Raw genomic sequence first — 13,997 nt, forward strand, 5'->3', positions numbered from 1 at the left:
CACAACAGGATACCACTATTAGTGCCTTCACAACAGGATCCTCCTGACCTCTTGATATACTCTGCCAGGTGAAGGGGCTCTTGACCCGAAACATTGCATGTAATGAATAAGAATTACAAAAACTGCGGTTTTGCTGGATCTGGAATATTTCAATAAATCTACTTTTCTCTACATCTCAGTAAACTTGGATGAGAAGTGGGCAGCTCACCTACAACGTGCACCTGTACCCATGTGTCACCAAGGAGTGGTGCTGCCCGATTGTGGACCACGTACGCTTTCATCCATGTCTGCCTCCAGCTTCACATTCATCCACGCAGTGACAATTACCTGAAGCCATGACATTTGCATTCTGAAATGGAGATGCAGTTAGCCCCGGCAGGGTCCCAAGTGACAGCCCAGTAGTTGGTGCAGTAGTAGCCGCAGCAGGCGTGGATGTACCCAAATTCAAAGAAAAAACAGTCCCTGATAGAAACAAACAAAAAATAAATAAATAATTAAGAACATCACATCTGCTAGCCCAAAAAGTCTAACGTAATTTACCAGGTTATTGGGACTATAGGCCAAGTTAATAGTTAATATTCTGACCGGCTAATGAAATATACCAGGTTTACTTTTGGGAAAAACAAAGTATAAAATCCATATTACACACACAAAAAAAGCGAACACTTATTACTGAGTTACTGATCTGATCAATTGCTGCAAGATTTTCAGGTGTGAATTTCGGCTACACCAACTAAATTAAAGGCGATTTCCCATATAAGCAGGTGACAACATTGCTGGGATATGCCACCAATCAGCGAGTGACTGCAAATCCCAGCAAGGGAATCTTCCTTACAATGGAAACTCCTTCAATGGGCATTTGAAAAATTAATATTAAAAGATGGGGATCTACATTCAACTGGAGTCAGCCTCAAAATCCTGTTCCTTTTATAGGGTGATCCCAACACCTTAAAGGTAAGACAGGATGGACCTTCTGATCAGCGAGAGTCCACAGATCTGGAGAAGAGACTCTAAGATGGCAGTTCCATAACTACTTAATAAGTGCTGACGCATGTCTGCTGGGGCATTTAAGAGTCCTGTTCTAGAGATTGCTGGGGGTCCCAATGGTCGCACCACTTGAAAAGGTTATATGCAACACTGGATGGATGATAACTTTCAAGAGCACGTTTATATTACCAATGAAAGGACTGACTGTCCCAGAAAATCTATTTAATCAGTTGCAGTATTTTCACACACCCATATAGGTACAGAGTTGTCAGTGTGTGAAGCAGGGAGATGTAGCCGGGGGATGGACAGGCCTCTTGGACTAGTCATCCTGAGCGGATCTCCAAAGTACGTCTTCTCTGAAACACAGCAGCGTTTCAAAGTATAACAAACATGACTACAATAATGCAGCCAGGTTCTCAATTATGGTGAATGTGGTCCAAGCAGTATAAATCTTCTGTCAGTTTCCCTGTAAAGGGAGTCTGTCAGCACAGAATGACTGTTCAGACATCTAAGTACACCTTTCCACCTACTTGTTTTCACTGTATCTATGCCCCCTTTTCTTTGACAGTTCTGGCTTTAAAAAGCCAGATAAGGAGAGAGATCAATGGGAAAACAAGCAGGTGGGAAGGTGCACCGAAATGTTTGGCCACAACAAGGCTGCACCTAGCACCTTCTCTTGGTTTGAACAGTCATTCTGTGCTGACAGACACCGTTTAAGTTACAATTAGTGACGGGCGAATGTGCTCGTACAACATGTTATCCGAATGTCTTGGGGGTGCTCAAATAACATTTTCGAGTCAATGGGCTGTATGTTTGGCAGCTGTTAAGACACCCGCAACACATGCGGGGATTGGCTAACAAACAGGCTATCCCACGTATGTGTTGCGGCTGTCTAACAGCCAGGAATCATGCAGCCGTGGGGACTCGAACATACTATTTGAGCACACCGAAGATACTCGGATAACACGTTATCCAAGCACGTTCACGCATCAGACTTACAATCTCTACTCGACTGTTTCCGGACCATCAAACCACACATCCAAACTCTTTCGACCTCCTGTCACCTGTAATCAAAAACATTTCCAGATTCCATCCTTTCCTGAAACCTGAATATACTAAAATGTTAGTGCATGCCCTCATCATCTCCTGCCTCAACTACTGCAACATCCTCCTCTGTGACCTCCCTGCTAACACTCTTGCACCTCTCCAATCCATCCTTAACTCTGCTGCACAAATCCATCTCTACCCACGCTACGCGTCTGCTTCTCCCCTCCTCTGCAAGTCCCTTCACAGGCTCGAATTCCCAAACGTATCCAGTCCAAACTACTAACGCTGACTCCAAAACCAGCCATAACCTGTCTCCTCCGTATATCTCTGAACTATCTCCTGATATCTTCCAACATGTAATCCCTGGCCCTCCCAGGACCTCCTTCTGTCCTTCAGACTTTCGTTCATCACCCAATCGCCTCCAAGATGTCTCCCGAGTATCCCCCATCCTCTGGAATTCTTTGCCCCAACGTATCAGATTATCGATTATCAACCACATTCAGAACTTTCAGACAGAATTTGAACCCCATCTCTTCAAAAAGCTTATAGCCTGCAATGACCCCGATGCCACCTCACCACCACTGGAGCTGCCGCAACCCCCCCAACCTAACGTCTCCTTCCTCATCATCCTGTAGAATGTAGGACCACAAGGGCAGGACCCTCTCCCATCTGTACTAGTCTGTCAGTTAGTTTGTTCACTGTAATCCATATTCATATTTTGTATGTAACCCATTCTCAATACAATAGGCACAATTTGGACGTATCCTGCCCAATTACTTCTCTACTGCTCTTCAGGTGATAAAGGAAGACCGACAAGGTAACAATCAAAGCTTTGAGGGAACATGTAATGAGGGGAGGAAAAAGAAACAGAGCAAGTCTTCTTTATTATCTACCTGCTATAATTTATGTGGTCATTTCAGAGGACTCAACACCACAGCAAAATTCAAGCTCAAGTAGCTACAAAAGCCTCCATACCTGTTGCTGGGGTTGCCGAGAGGGAAAACCCCGTGGTTGAGGTAGTTGCAGCGGGCAGAGAGAACGGTGTAGCAGATCCTGCAGGTTTACCGAAATTTAAGCTAAAGCCGGTGGTCGCTGCAGAGGTGGTTGCTGGAGCTGGAATTAGAAGATCAAAGTAAAAGATATGCTACAAAGGTATACTGTAAAATGTACAGATTATAGCAACTAAGGAGGCCCCAACAATGGACAGATGCCTGGTCAGTGAGAGGACCAAAGCTGGGGCTTGTCTTCAGCACAGGATCGCACTGAGGAGGGCTTCGTATGAGGTTGCCCACGCTGCTGTTGTCTGCCCCACAGTAAGGTTTTTTATTGTTTTACAAGGAAAGATGTAGCCAAATTTTGTGCATGACACGCGGAGTCACCCAACGCATGATGGCGTTTAAAAATCTAAACCCGTTCTGCAAACCCTAGGCACCAATCCCTCCGTGAAGTTGCCAATAATGATCATCAGACGACCATATAAATGCTGGCACCTGTATTTGTCAATCCCAATGTGAATCCGGTGGCGGGTTTTGCTCCAAAAAGAGTTCCAGATAAACCGGTTGTAGATTGTGCGGTTGTTGTAGGAGTTGCTGAGGCCCCGAAACCAAAGGATGCGCCGGTGTTACTGCAAGAAATAATAGGATTAGAAGACTGAAGTGATGATACAAGGAAAGATAACAATAGTTTACACCTTACAATGGAAGCCGAGTGATTTATATCCCACTGGACTGTGGTAAAAGATATACGGTATATATTCACTGGATTTCCCTTTGAAGACCTCCCTGGTCCATGTGTCCTGTTACAGCATATGGACATAATAGAGGTTGGGGGGGGGGGGGGGGGTTCGTCTGCTTGATCCTTTCCAATATGAGCCAGAACGGAAAGACATTCTAAACATGCGGCCCCCCCCCCATATTAGTAATAAAGAGGGCTCGGCACGAGGTCTAAAGTGAATTTTTTTCTTTTTTTAATCGGCCTTATAGTCTCAGAGATGTAGGCCTTTATATGTAGTGGCAATTTGTATGGTCTTTACAGATGGGGCGTTGCTCATAGGATCCTCTGGGGTTTGTCTAGGCTGTTCTGCATAATTATCCCGTGAGCCATGCCCCTTTGGATAAAACCATAAAAATTATCACTAAATAAAAAGGCCCGTATTTCTGGAACTGTATAGTGGTTTTTAATCCTTTACCCCCAAGTCAGTTTGGAACTTCCTGACAAGGTCAATTTTTTCGATTCTGACCAGTGTCACTTTATGTGGTAATTAATCTGGAACGCTTCAACAGATCCCAGTGATTCCGAGATTGCACTTCATGTTAGTGGTAAACTTCGGTCAATATCATTTGTGTTTACTTATGAAAATATCGAAAATTTGACAAAATAATTAGAACATTTTGAATTTTTAAACTTTTAATTTTTATGCCCTTAAACCACATACTAAACACCATAGGGAAAAAATAGTTAATAAATTACATTTACCACACGTCTACTTCACATCTGCATCATTTTATTAAATATTTTTTTGTTTGGAAGTTAAGGGTTAAAAGATTAGAAACAATTTCAAAACCATTTTTTTTTCCCCTTAGGGACCACCTCACATATGAAGTGACTATATCAGAGAAAATACCCTAAAGTGAAACCATTCTAAAAATGGAACCCCCTCATAGTGCTCAAAACCACATTCAAGAAGTTTATTAACCCTTTAGGGGCTTCACCGGAACTAAAGCAATGTGGAAGGAAAAATAAAATTTTACTCCCCCCGCGAAAATATTGTTTTTGCCCCAAATTTGGCTTTTTCAGGGTAACAGGAGAAAATGGACCAATTTGTTGTGCAGCTTCCTCTGAGTATGCAGATGCTCCATATGTGGTGGAAAACTACTTTTGGGCGCAGGGCAAGGCTCAGGAGGGAAGGAGCAGTATTTCACTTTTGGATCACAAAACTGGCTGCAATAGATAGCGGATGACATGTCACATGTGTAAAGCCCCTGATGTGCCTAAACAGTGGAAACCCCCGCAAGTGACCCCATATTGCAAACTACACTTTTTGAAAAATGAATCTAGGAGTGTAGTGAGAATTTTTAACGATTCACTGAATTGTATAACTTTGGGCTAAGTCAATGGAAAATTACCATATTTTCCACTAAAATGTTGCTTTGGCTCCACTTTTTAATTTTCAAAAGGGATAATAGGAGAAAATGGACTACAAAATGTGCCATGCAATTTCTCCGGAGTACGCCAATACCCCATATGTGATCAGGGATAGTGCAAAGCTCAGAAGGGAAGGAGCGCTATATTGGAGTTTAGATTTTGCTGGAATGGTTTGAGGGGGCCATGTCACATTGGCAGAGCGCCTGAAGTGTCAGAACAGCAGAACCCCCCATAAGTGACTCCATTTTACAAACTGCATCGCTCAATGAGTTCATCTAAGGGTGCAGTGATCATATTTTAGACATGAGCGAATATCGACGGCTCCCTTCTTATTCGACATGCATGGAGAGCCTGTGTGTTGTGACTGTCACACAGCCCCGACACATGCAGCTGCTGCGCCGGACACCTGATTATCGGGAGCGCTCCAGGTATCCGGGGTAAACACTATAGCTTGTCGAATAAGGAGGGAGCCAACGATATTCGCTCATCTTTAACCATATTGACACCACAGGTGTGTCACAATTTTATACCATTGAGCAGTGAAGAATAAAATAACTGCATTTTTACACAAAAATTTAGCTTTAGCCCCGATTTTACATTTTCACATGGGGAAATGGCTAAAAATGGCACCAAAATTTGTCACACAATTTCTGCTGAATGTGGCAATACCCGACATGTGACTATACAGTACTGATTAGCCACACGGAGGAAGGAGCCCTATTTGACTCTTTGAGAACAAATTATCGTAGAATAGTTTGCAGCCTCCATATATAGAGCCCCTAAGTGCCAGAAGAGCAGAATTCACCCCTCAAGTGACCCCATTTTGAAAATTACACCCCTCTGGGAATTTATCTACAAGTGTAGCGATTACTTTGAGTCCATAGACGTTTTCCAGAAACAGGCAGCAGTGGATGTCGTAGAGTGAAAATTGCAAATCTGCCATTGTAGTGCCCAGTATGTTATGCCCAGCTCATGCTTCTGGAGACAGGTTTGCTGTAGATAGATGACCTCGGGCTGCCATGACAATGACTGGGCCCTCACGATGACGTCATGGGGGCACCGATCAGATGGCAGAGCGCGCCCCCCTCCATCTCCTAGCCTCACAAATCTCAATCGCAGCATTTATGAGGTTACACAGCTGGAGGCAGTGTTCCTGGCAATGTCAGCTGGTTCTCGGCTGTCACGTCAAAGGTGGGGAACCGCCATCTAACAAGAACATATGGGTACATCAATGGTCGATTAAGGAACAGGGAATATTCCTTTTTTCCTCATCATCTTACAAGATGCATAACTTTTATATTTTCCCATTAAAGAGCTTGTTTAATGGAACAATTTGTTTTAATGTCACTATTCATTTTACCACATAATGATGACAAAAAAAAAAAGAAAAAGCAATTACGGTCCACCATGCTTTTTACACCGTTCATTGTGTGGTAAAAATGACTCTCCATGTCAGTCTGATTACAGGGATATCAAACATGCAGAGATATTTTTTTTCTATTTAACTGATCAACATTTTTGTTTTTAGAATATTTCACCCCCCACAATTTTCCTTTGCTTTGTGCCACCATTTTCCGACACTTGTAACATTTTATATTTCTGTTGCTGGCGCTGAGGGCTTGTTTTTTTTCACGGTGAGCTGCTTTTAGGAATACCACTTTCGTGCTCATACATTGTTTTGATTGGTTATTAGTACATTATTTTTTAGAGATGTGACAAAAAAAAAAATCTTTACAATTCTATCGTTTGCCTTTTTTTCTTGCTTTATGGCATTTACAGATTGGGTTAATTAATTCCATATTTTTATTGATCACATTTAATAGACTTAGGAAATACCAAATAGGTTTATTTTTTACAAAAGGAAAAAGGGAGCGATTTGAACTTACATTTTCTTTATTTTTTAAAACTTTTTGCTTTATTTTTCTATAGTGAAAATCTCAGTGTCCTATGGAGCTCAGCCTATGGCAGAGTGACAGGATTACCAATAGGACAGCGGCAGGGTCTTCAGTAGCCCCTTGGCTGTGGCAGTAACCCATCAGGGGGCGGATAGGAGCCAGGGTGCACTTAGATGGACAACAGCCACGGCCAGAACTTGACGCCAGCCGCAGATGTCAGCTATGTAATAAAGCCTTGTGTGGAGGGAGAACCCTTCCACACCTGAGGACCCCTTCCCAGGAGGTGAATACGACATCCTTTTGCAGGCACGGGTTATTAAAATTATTGTGATAGAGAGGTTAACAAGACTAAGATGTCAGCATATTTTTACATATGGCAGTCACAGTATGGCGGAATAACTGCTTGTCCCTCAAAAGAACAAATAATACCGTTTTTTGCAAAGAGCTAATGTGCCTTTCATGAGAAATCTATCATAGAAGCCCCATGTAAATCAGGCTCAACGTGCACTGCGGGAGCGTCGGTGCATTTCGCCAGCTCTTCCATTTGCCCTGGGTGCAGTGACTCGGCCTAGTGCACTTCCGGTCTGATTTGCATATGGCTTCTTTTATAGATTTCTCACGACTAGCACATTGGATCTCTACACATTTTGATTGGGGGACAAGTGCCTATACAGCCGTACCACTACCTCCATAGGTGAACACGTGCTGACAGGTTCCCTTTAATAGGCCGTACCTTGTCTCAGTAAGAACATCCTTATTTCTCTGGTTCGAGCTGTACTTTTGACACAATTTCAGCAAATTGATCATTTTCAGATGGTGTCTTACTTATGCACTGGGAATTGTGATCAATGACCGTGCACCACACACAACGACTACACGATAACAGCTGTGACATCACAACGTGAGTGGTGACATAATAAAAGATACAACTGCCCCTTCTATAGTATGGTCGCTGGTGCAAGATGTGCTATACAACTTGGCTTGCAAAAATCAAGCCCCTTCAGCTCCGTTCACACCAGCGGCATGAATTCAGCCATTGTGTTCTGTACGGGCGGACGACAGATCGGTCACGTAACGAATATCACTGACTTATAGGGTCCAGGCTTAATCTACACTGGAGCCTTCAGTACAGATGGGAATCTTGCTTTATACGGCTCTGTCTATAGAAAAAAAAAACAATTTATGGCTCATATAATGTTGACAAAATTTTTTTAAAAAAATGGAAATAATGTAAATGTTTGAGTCACACAAGAATAAAGCTAATGAGCCATTTGTACAGCTTGGTGAATGTGCCACCTCACGCCAAAAAATTACTATATTATTTAGACAATAAGGCTATGGTCACATGTTGCATTTTATTTTCCTACAGTAAAACCTGCTCGCTTGGCAGTAAAAAACTTGCTGCAAAAAAAAGCAGGCTGAAAAACACAGAAAGTAACATGCTGCATTCTGCAAATTCCAAGAACAAAAAAAAAAACAAGCTGTGCACGAGATTTCTGAAATCTCAGACTTTGCTGGTACTGTAAAACGCAGCTAAAATTTGCATTAAAAAAAAGCTGAAAGAAAAATGCCCCAAGACGCATATGTGTGAACATACCCTAAGATGCGCTTTTTATCAAAGGGGGGGGGAAAAAAAAAATCTTGTTCACACAAGCAGGCAAAACCTGCTCTCCTGGCAGTAAAGAAGCTGCGTACAAAAAGCAGGTTTTGCGGAATTTTTTGCTTTTTTTGCTGTCTCTTGTGCATGCTGATGAAGTTTAGCTCCCCCAAAAAATCATGATGCAACTTCCTTAAGGTTCTTTGTACCAAAAACTTAGCAAAACCCGATATCTGCGTTTTTTGTTGCGTTTTTGCACTTACCCATTACTTTCTATGGGTGAAAAAACGCTGCAAATACGCTGAGAGAAGGGACGTCCTGCAGTTTGCAAAAAGGCAGCAGTTTTCCTAATCAGTCAAGAAAAAACACAAAAAAAACCAATGTGATTTCTGAAATCTCAGCTTTTTCTGGTAGTTTATAAAGCAGTTTAAAATTTGCATTTAAAAAAAAAAAAAACAGCAAAAGAAAAAAAAAAAAGAAGACTCAAAAAAGCAAATGTGTCAAAATAGCCTAAAAAGTTAGTGAGTGAGATAGGATGTAGCATCCTACGATTAAAGAAAACGCTGACAGTGTCCTTCCTTTTCAAGGAGAGAACTGTCCTCTCCTCCTGCCCAACACTGATCTATCGGATAGGCGCAATGCAGGAGGAAAAGCCACTGGGAACTTCACGTTCTGACCAGATAAAGGACCCATCAACTCTGGTGATCAGTCACAGGCCTGGAAGAAACTTTAAAATTATATTATAATCTTTTACATTTTAAAAATTACAAGACGGAAAATGGGCAGATGCAAAACTTTGGGCACCCTTGGAGATTTGTGCGCTCAGATAACTTTGACCAAGGTTCCAGACCATAATTAGCCTGTTAGGGTTATGGCTTGTTCACTATCATCATAATAAAAAGTTCAGGGAAGTACGGCACAGCAAAAACCAGTGGGTGTTCAGATAGGGTCAAACCCCGCAATATAAGTAGAAAGGAATTTGGCACGTCAAATTCAACAAATTCAAAGAAAATCTGGAATTTTATTTAGTACCATCCAGAAAACCCCACATTGTGCATATACCGTAAATGTGACATTTCAGTCAATCAGACCTTTCTCAAACATGCATAGAGTAGCCGGTGAGAGAGGAGTGGCAATTGGCACAAAGCACATTCGAGGCATATCCAAATCCCCACTTGACTGCAAAAGACATTCAGAAGATTTAGCAGACTCTGGAGTTGTGGTACATTGTTCTACTGTTCACAGACACCTGCACAAATATGGCCTTCACAGAAGCGTCATCAGAAGAAAACCTCTCCTGCATCCTCACTATAAAATTCAACTTCAGAAGTATGCAAAAGAACATCTAAACAAGCCTGATGCATTTTGGAAACAAGTCCTGTGGACTGATGAGGATAAAATAAAACTCCTTGGCCACAAAAAAATTAGTGATATGTGTGGAGAAAAAAGGGCACAGGATTTCAGAAAAAGAATATCTCACCATCCATTAAGCATAGGGGTTGATCAATCATGCTTTGGGGTTGTGTTGCAGCCAACGACACCGGGAACATTTCACTGGTAGAGTAAGGAATGAATTCAATGAAATTTCAACAAATTCTTGATGCAATCATAACACCATCTGTAAAAAAGCTGAAGCTGAAAAGAGGATGACTTCTACAATTGGATAATGATCCTAAACACATGTCAAAATCCACAACAGACGACCACTAGGAAGCGCAACCTGAAGGTTTTACAATGGCCCTCACAGTCCCCTGATCTGATCATCATTGAAAATCTGTGGATATATCTCATAATGGCAGTGCATGCAAGACAACCCAGGAATCTCACAGAACTGGAAGAATTTTCCAAGGAATAATGGATGAAAATCCCTCAAACAAGAATTAAAAGATTCTTGTCTGGCTACAAAAAGAGTTTACAAGCTGTGATACTTGCAAAAGGGGGTACTACTAGGCACTAAGCATGCAAGGTGCCCAAATGTTTGCATTACCCCATTTTCCTTTTTGTAAAATGTAAAAGAAGAAACTTGCCTAACTGTACACAATAACAGTCATTTTGACCAGGGGTGCCCAAACATTTACATGCCACTGTACATTTAACCCTTATCCGGCTGAATAGGTACAATTGTAACTATTCCGTTTTAAAATTGCAATAACTTTTTTTTGAAAAGACGTAGAGGGCTGAAATTTCGTGACATCTCTACATTTTTGGTCCAGAATATATTGGCCAAATTTCAATAAAATATCTCCACCCGCTTCCGAGATAAGGGGTCGAGATCTTTTTGCATCCATAACAAGCTGCATAGGTACAAATGTACCTCATATTTTGAATGAAGATAATGCAAGGGAAAAAGCATAAATTTTTTTTTAATGATAATGCTATTTAACTATTATAAACAAGTAAAAAACTGTTCATTTACATTATAAAAGAAAATGTAAGAAACTTTTTTTTATTGATTTTCTTTGCAAGTAATGCATGTTGGCTTTGCTACAGAGTGTTCATCGCAAATGGGTTTCACACAAACCACACAAGACTTTCTAGTCTTGCGTTGTTTTCGCCTCAGGTCTCTGCAGACATAGCAACTACCAACAACAGGGGAGGGTCCACGACTACCATGAGGTATGTTGGGGCCAGCTGCTGGCTGCGATGCTACCACAATGCATCGTCCAAGCAACATTTCTACTGCACCTCGAAGAAAATGGTTTCTCATTATCATTTTGTTTGTACTACGATCTTCAATTGCAATCATACACAGCTGATTTGCGAGATCTTTCAGGAACTTTCTTCGTTGATCCTTTGCCCTGAAGCTTGGATTGTGTTCTCTGTAGATGATGTAGGATGCTAACCCACTGACATCAATCATATTGTAGAAAAATGCCAAAGTCCAACGTGATGTTCGTCGTTTCACAGTGTACTCTCCCAACATTTTATCCATAACATCAACGCCACCTTTTGTTATGTTGTAGTATTTTATTATCTCTGGCTTGGCTGCTAGTGTCTCTTCAACTTCTCCCGTCATGTGCATAGATGATAGAAGCACGACTGATTTGTTCTTCTTTGGTACATATGAACAGACTGTTGCATCATGATTGTAGGCAAAATTTGTCGAGTTTACAGGCCTTTCTTTGGCAGGCTGCATGTTGCTAGGTAGGAACCTTTTGTTTTTTCTTACTGTACCAACTAGTGTCATGTTCCAGGAGTTCAATACCTTAGCTAGTTCCATGGTTGTAAAGAAGTTATCGGTGGTGACATTTCTTCCAGAGCCTTTATACGAGCTCACTAGGTCCAATACTGTTCGTTCTCCAATGTTTACTTGTCGAGGACCATCAGTTGGTTTCCCAGTGTAGAGCTGACCTTGTAAAGGGTAGGCATTTGATGAGTCACAAGCCCAGAAAATCTTTATGCCATATTTAGCTGGTTTTGAAGGTATATACTGGGTAAATTTAGTATGACCTCTAAATGGAAATAATTGCTCGTCGACGGTGATACAATGATATGGCTTGTAGGCTCTCTCCAGATTACTGTTCAGCATTGTCCAGATGTCCCGTATTGGTGCAGCTTTATCTGTTTGCACACGTTCTGCACGTGTATTTTCGTTGTCAAACCTGATAAATCTGAGTATCATCTTGAAGCGGTCACGAGACATGGCTGCACGTATAAGAGGCAGAGCAGCAACATTCCACATTTCCTCCAGATTCTCTTTGTTGGCTCTGTGCACACCAGCAGCAATCAGTATGCCCAAAAATGCATGAAGTTCAGTTTCAGTAAATTGCTTGAATGTTTTTTGTGGTGGCCGTTTGGAAGAATCAGGAAAACGTTGTACCAGTTCGTTGTTGTAAGCATCACAAACTCTCTTGGCCTTTCGATTCGTTTCCCGTAATATGATGTCACACATCTCGGGAGTCATGATGGACTTGAATAGCTCTTTTGCTGTATATAGGTTGCTGATTGCTGCAGGGCCACCTCTTTGTCGTAGGACATTACGAGATTTTGTTTGTGCATTTGGCAGTGGATTACTGCACCATTGAGTTTCATCCTTAGCAGTCCAAATGTCGCCTGCACTTTGAGGCACAGAATCATCCTCAACACTTTCGTCTGATTCGTATTCATTTTCATGCTCTATGACCATTTCTTGTTCAATGTCTGAATCTTCTTCAGTAACATCCACTTGTGGTACATAGTTTTCATCATCAGATGCAACATATGGTTCATCCTCATGCTCAGAATCAGATTCTTCTAGCATTCGCATTATTTCGTCAGACGTAAATCTGTAAATATGAAAAAATGTAAAATAAATAATTTTCCGAAATACTACATTATTGGCTTTTCACAAAATTATACTAACCTGCAAACACGTTTTCTTGGATTATGGCGGAAACTAGATCCAGCATTACTATCACTCATGATGACTTGCTAGATGAATTTTGGCTTCGTATTTTGTGCTGAATATAAATAAAACATCGTAAAACAATATGTAGATACTAATTATTATCCATTTTTCGTATAAAAATTATACCTATAGTGATAAGTTTCATACAAAATATATGTAAGCCAAGTCCAGGCTGAAAGACAATTTGACTGTTCTGTCCCCACATAATGAGAATAAAGGTATAACTGGCTGTTAGATGCTGTGAGACTTTCCTACCTTCGTTTCCAAGAAATTGAAGACTTCACAAGCCTAGAAATGTGTGCTCACAGCAATGAGATGAACAGCAAAATGGCTAATGAGAGGAGGGAGGCAGGAAGACAAGTAGAAGCCACTCCCAGTTTGAATTAACTTAATTGACAGCAACATAAGTGACCAGTAACAACACTGAACAATAGATATCAGCATAACATTTGTAGCTGAATGAACTTTACTTTCTGAAACCAAGTAAAGTCTTCCCACAGTGGAGGTATATGTGAAGGTACAATTGTACCTATGCAGCCTGTGAAGGTTGTAAAATTATGCAGCCTGACAAGGGTTAATAGTGTTGTGTATGTGTGCGCTGTTATATGTCTATAACACACGATGCAGATTAGCCGGATTACTTACGGTAATGCTCTTTTAATGAGTCCATGACAGCACCCACTGGAGAGATAGGGATCCGCCCCAAGGAACAGGAAACCTACAGAGACATAAAAGGGGGCAGTCCCCCTCTCCTCCTCAGTTTAATTTCAGAGTACCCGGAGGACCGCCAGTGTTAGTCAATCATCACAATGTATCATCAGAATATAAACTTCATAGAAGTAATTACATTGGCTTTTATTAGGGAGGGATGTGACTGGGTGCTGTCATGGACTCATTAAAAGAGCATTACCGTAAGTAATCCGGCTATTTACCCTTCGCC

The 13,997-nt window shown here is 41.4% G+C and overlaps 1 protein-coding gene across 3 annotated transcripts in view; it reads right to left on the reverse strand.

The window, feature by feature from the left end:
- Positions 1–13,997, reverse strand: part of NUP58 (nucleoporin 58) — a 94,998-nt gene that overhangs the window by 66,323 nt on the left and 14,678 nt on the right. For 2 of the 3 annotated variants that reach the window (XM_077298317.1, XM_077298315.1), the window contains exons 2-4: positions 3,525–3,658; positions 3,010–3,147; positions 328–462 (exon numbers count right to left, since the gene is read on the reverse strand). In XM_077298317.1, the coding sequence (XP_077154432.1) occupies positions 328–462; positions 3,010–3,147; positions 3,525–3,658 (407 nt within the window). Of the gene's footprint in view, positions 1–327; positions 463–3,009; positions 3,148–3,524; positions 3,659–7,806; positions 7,948–13,997 lie in introns of those variants that run through there. The other variant, XM_077298316.1, reaches the window with a different exon arrangement.

Source organism: Ranitomeya variabilis, chromosome 3, assembly GCF_051348905.1.
Source record: "Ranitomeya variabilis isolate aRanVar5 chromosome 3, aRanVar5.hap1, whole genome shotgun sequence".
NCBI lineage: Eukaryota > Metazoa > Chordata > Amphibia > Anura > Dendrobatidae > Ranitomeya > Ranitomeya variabilis.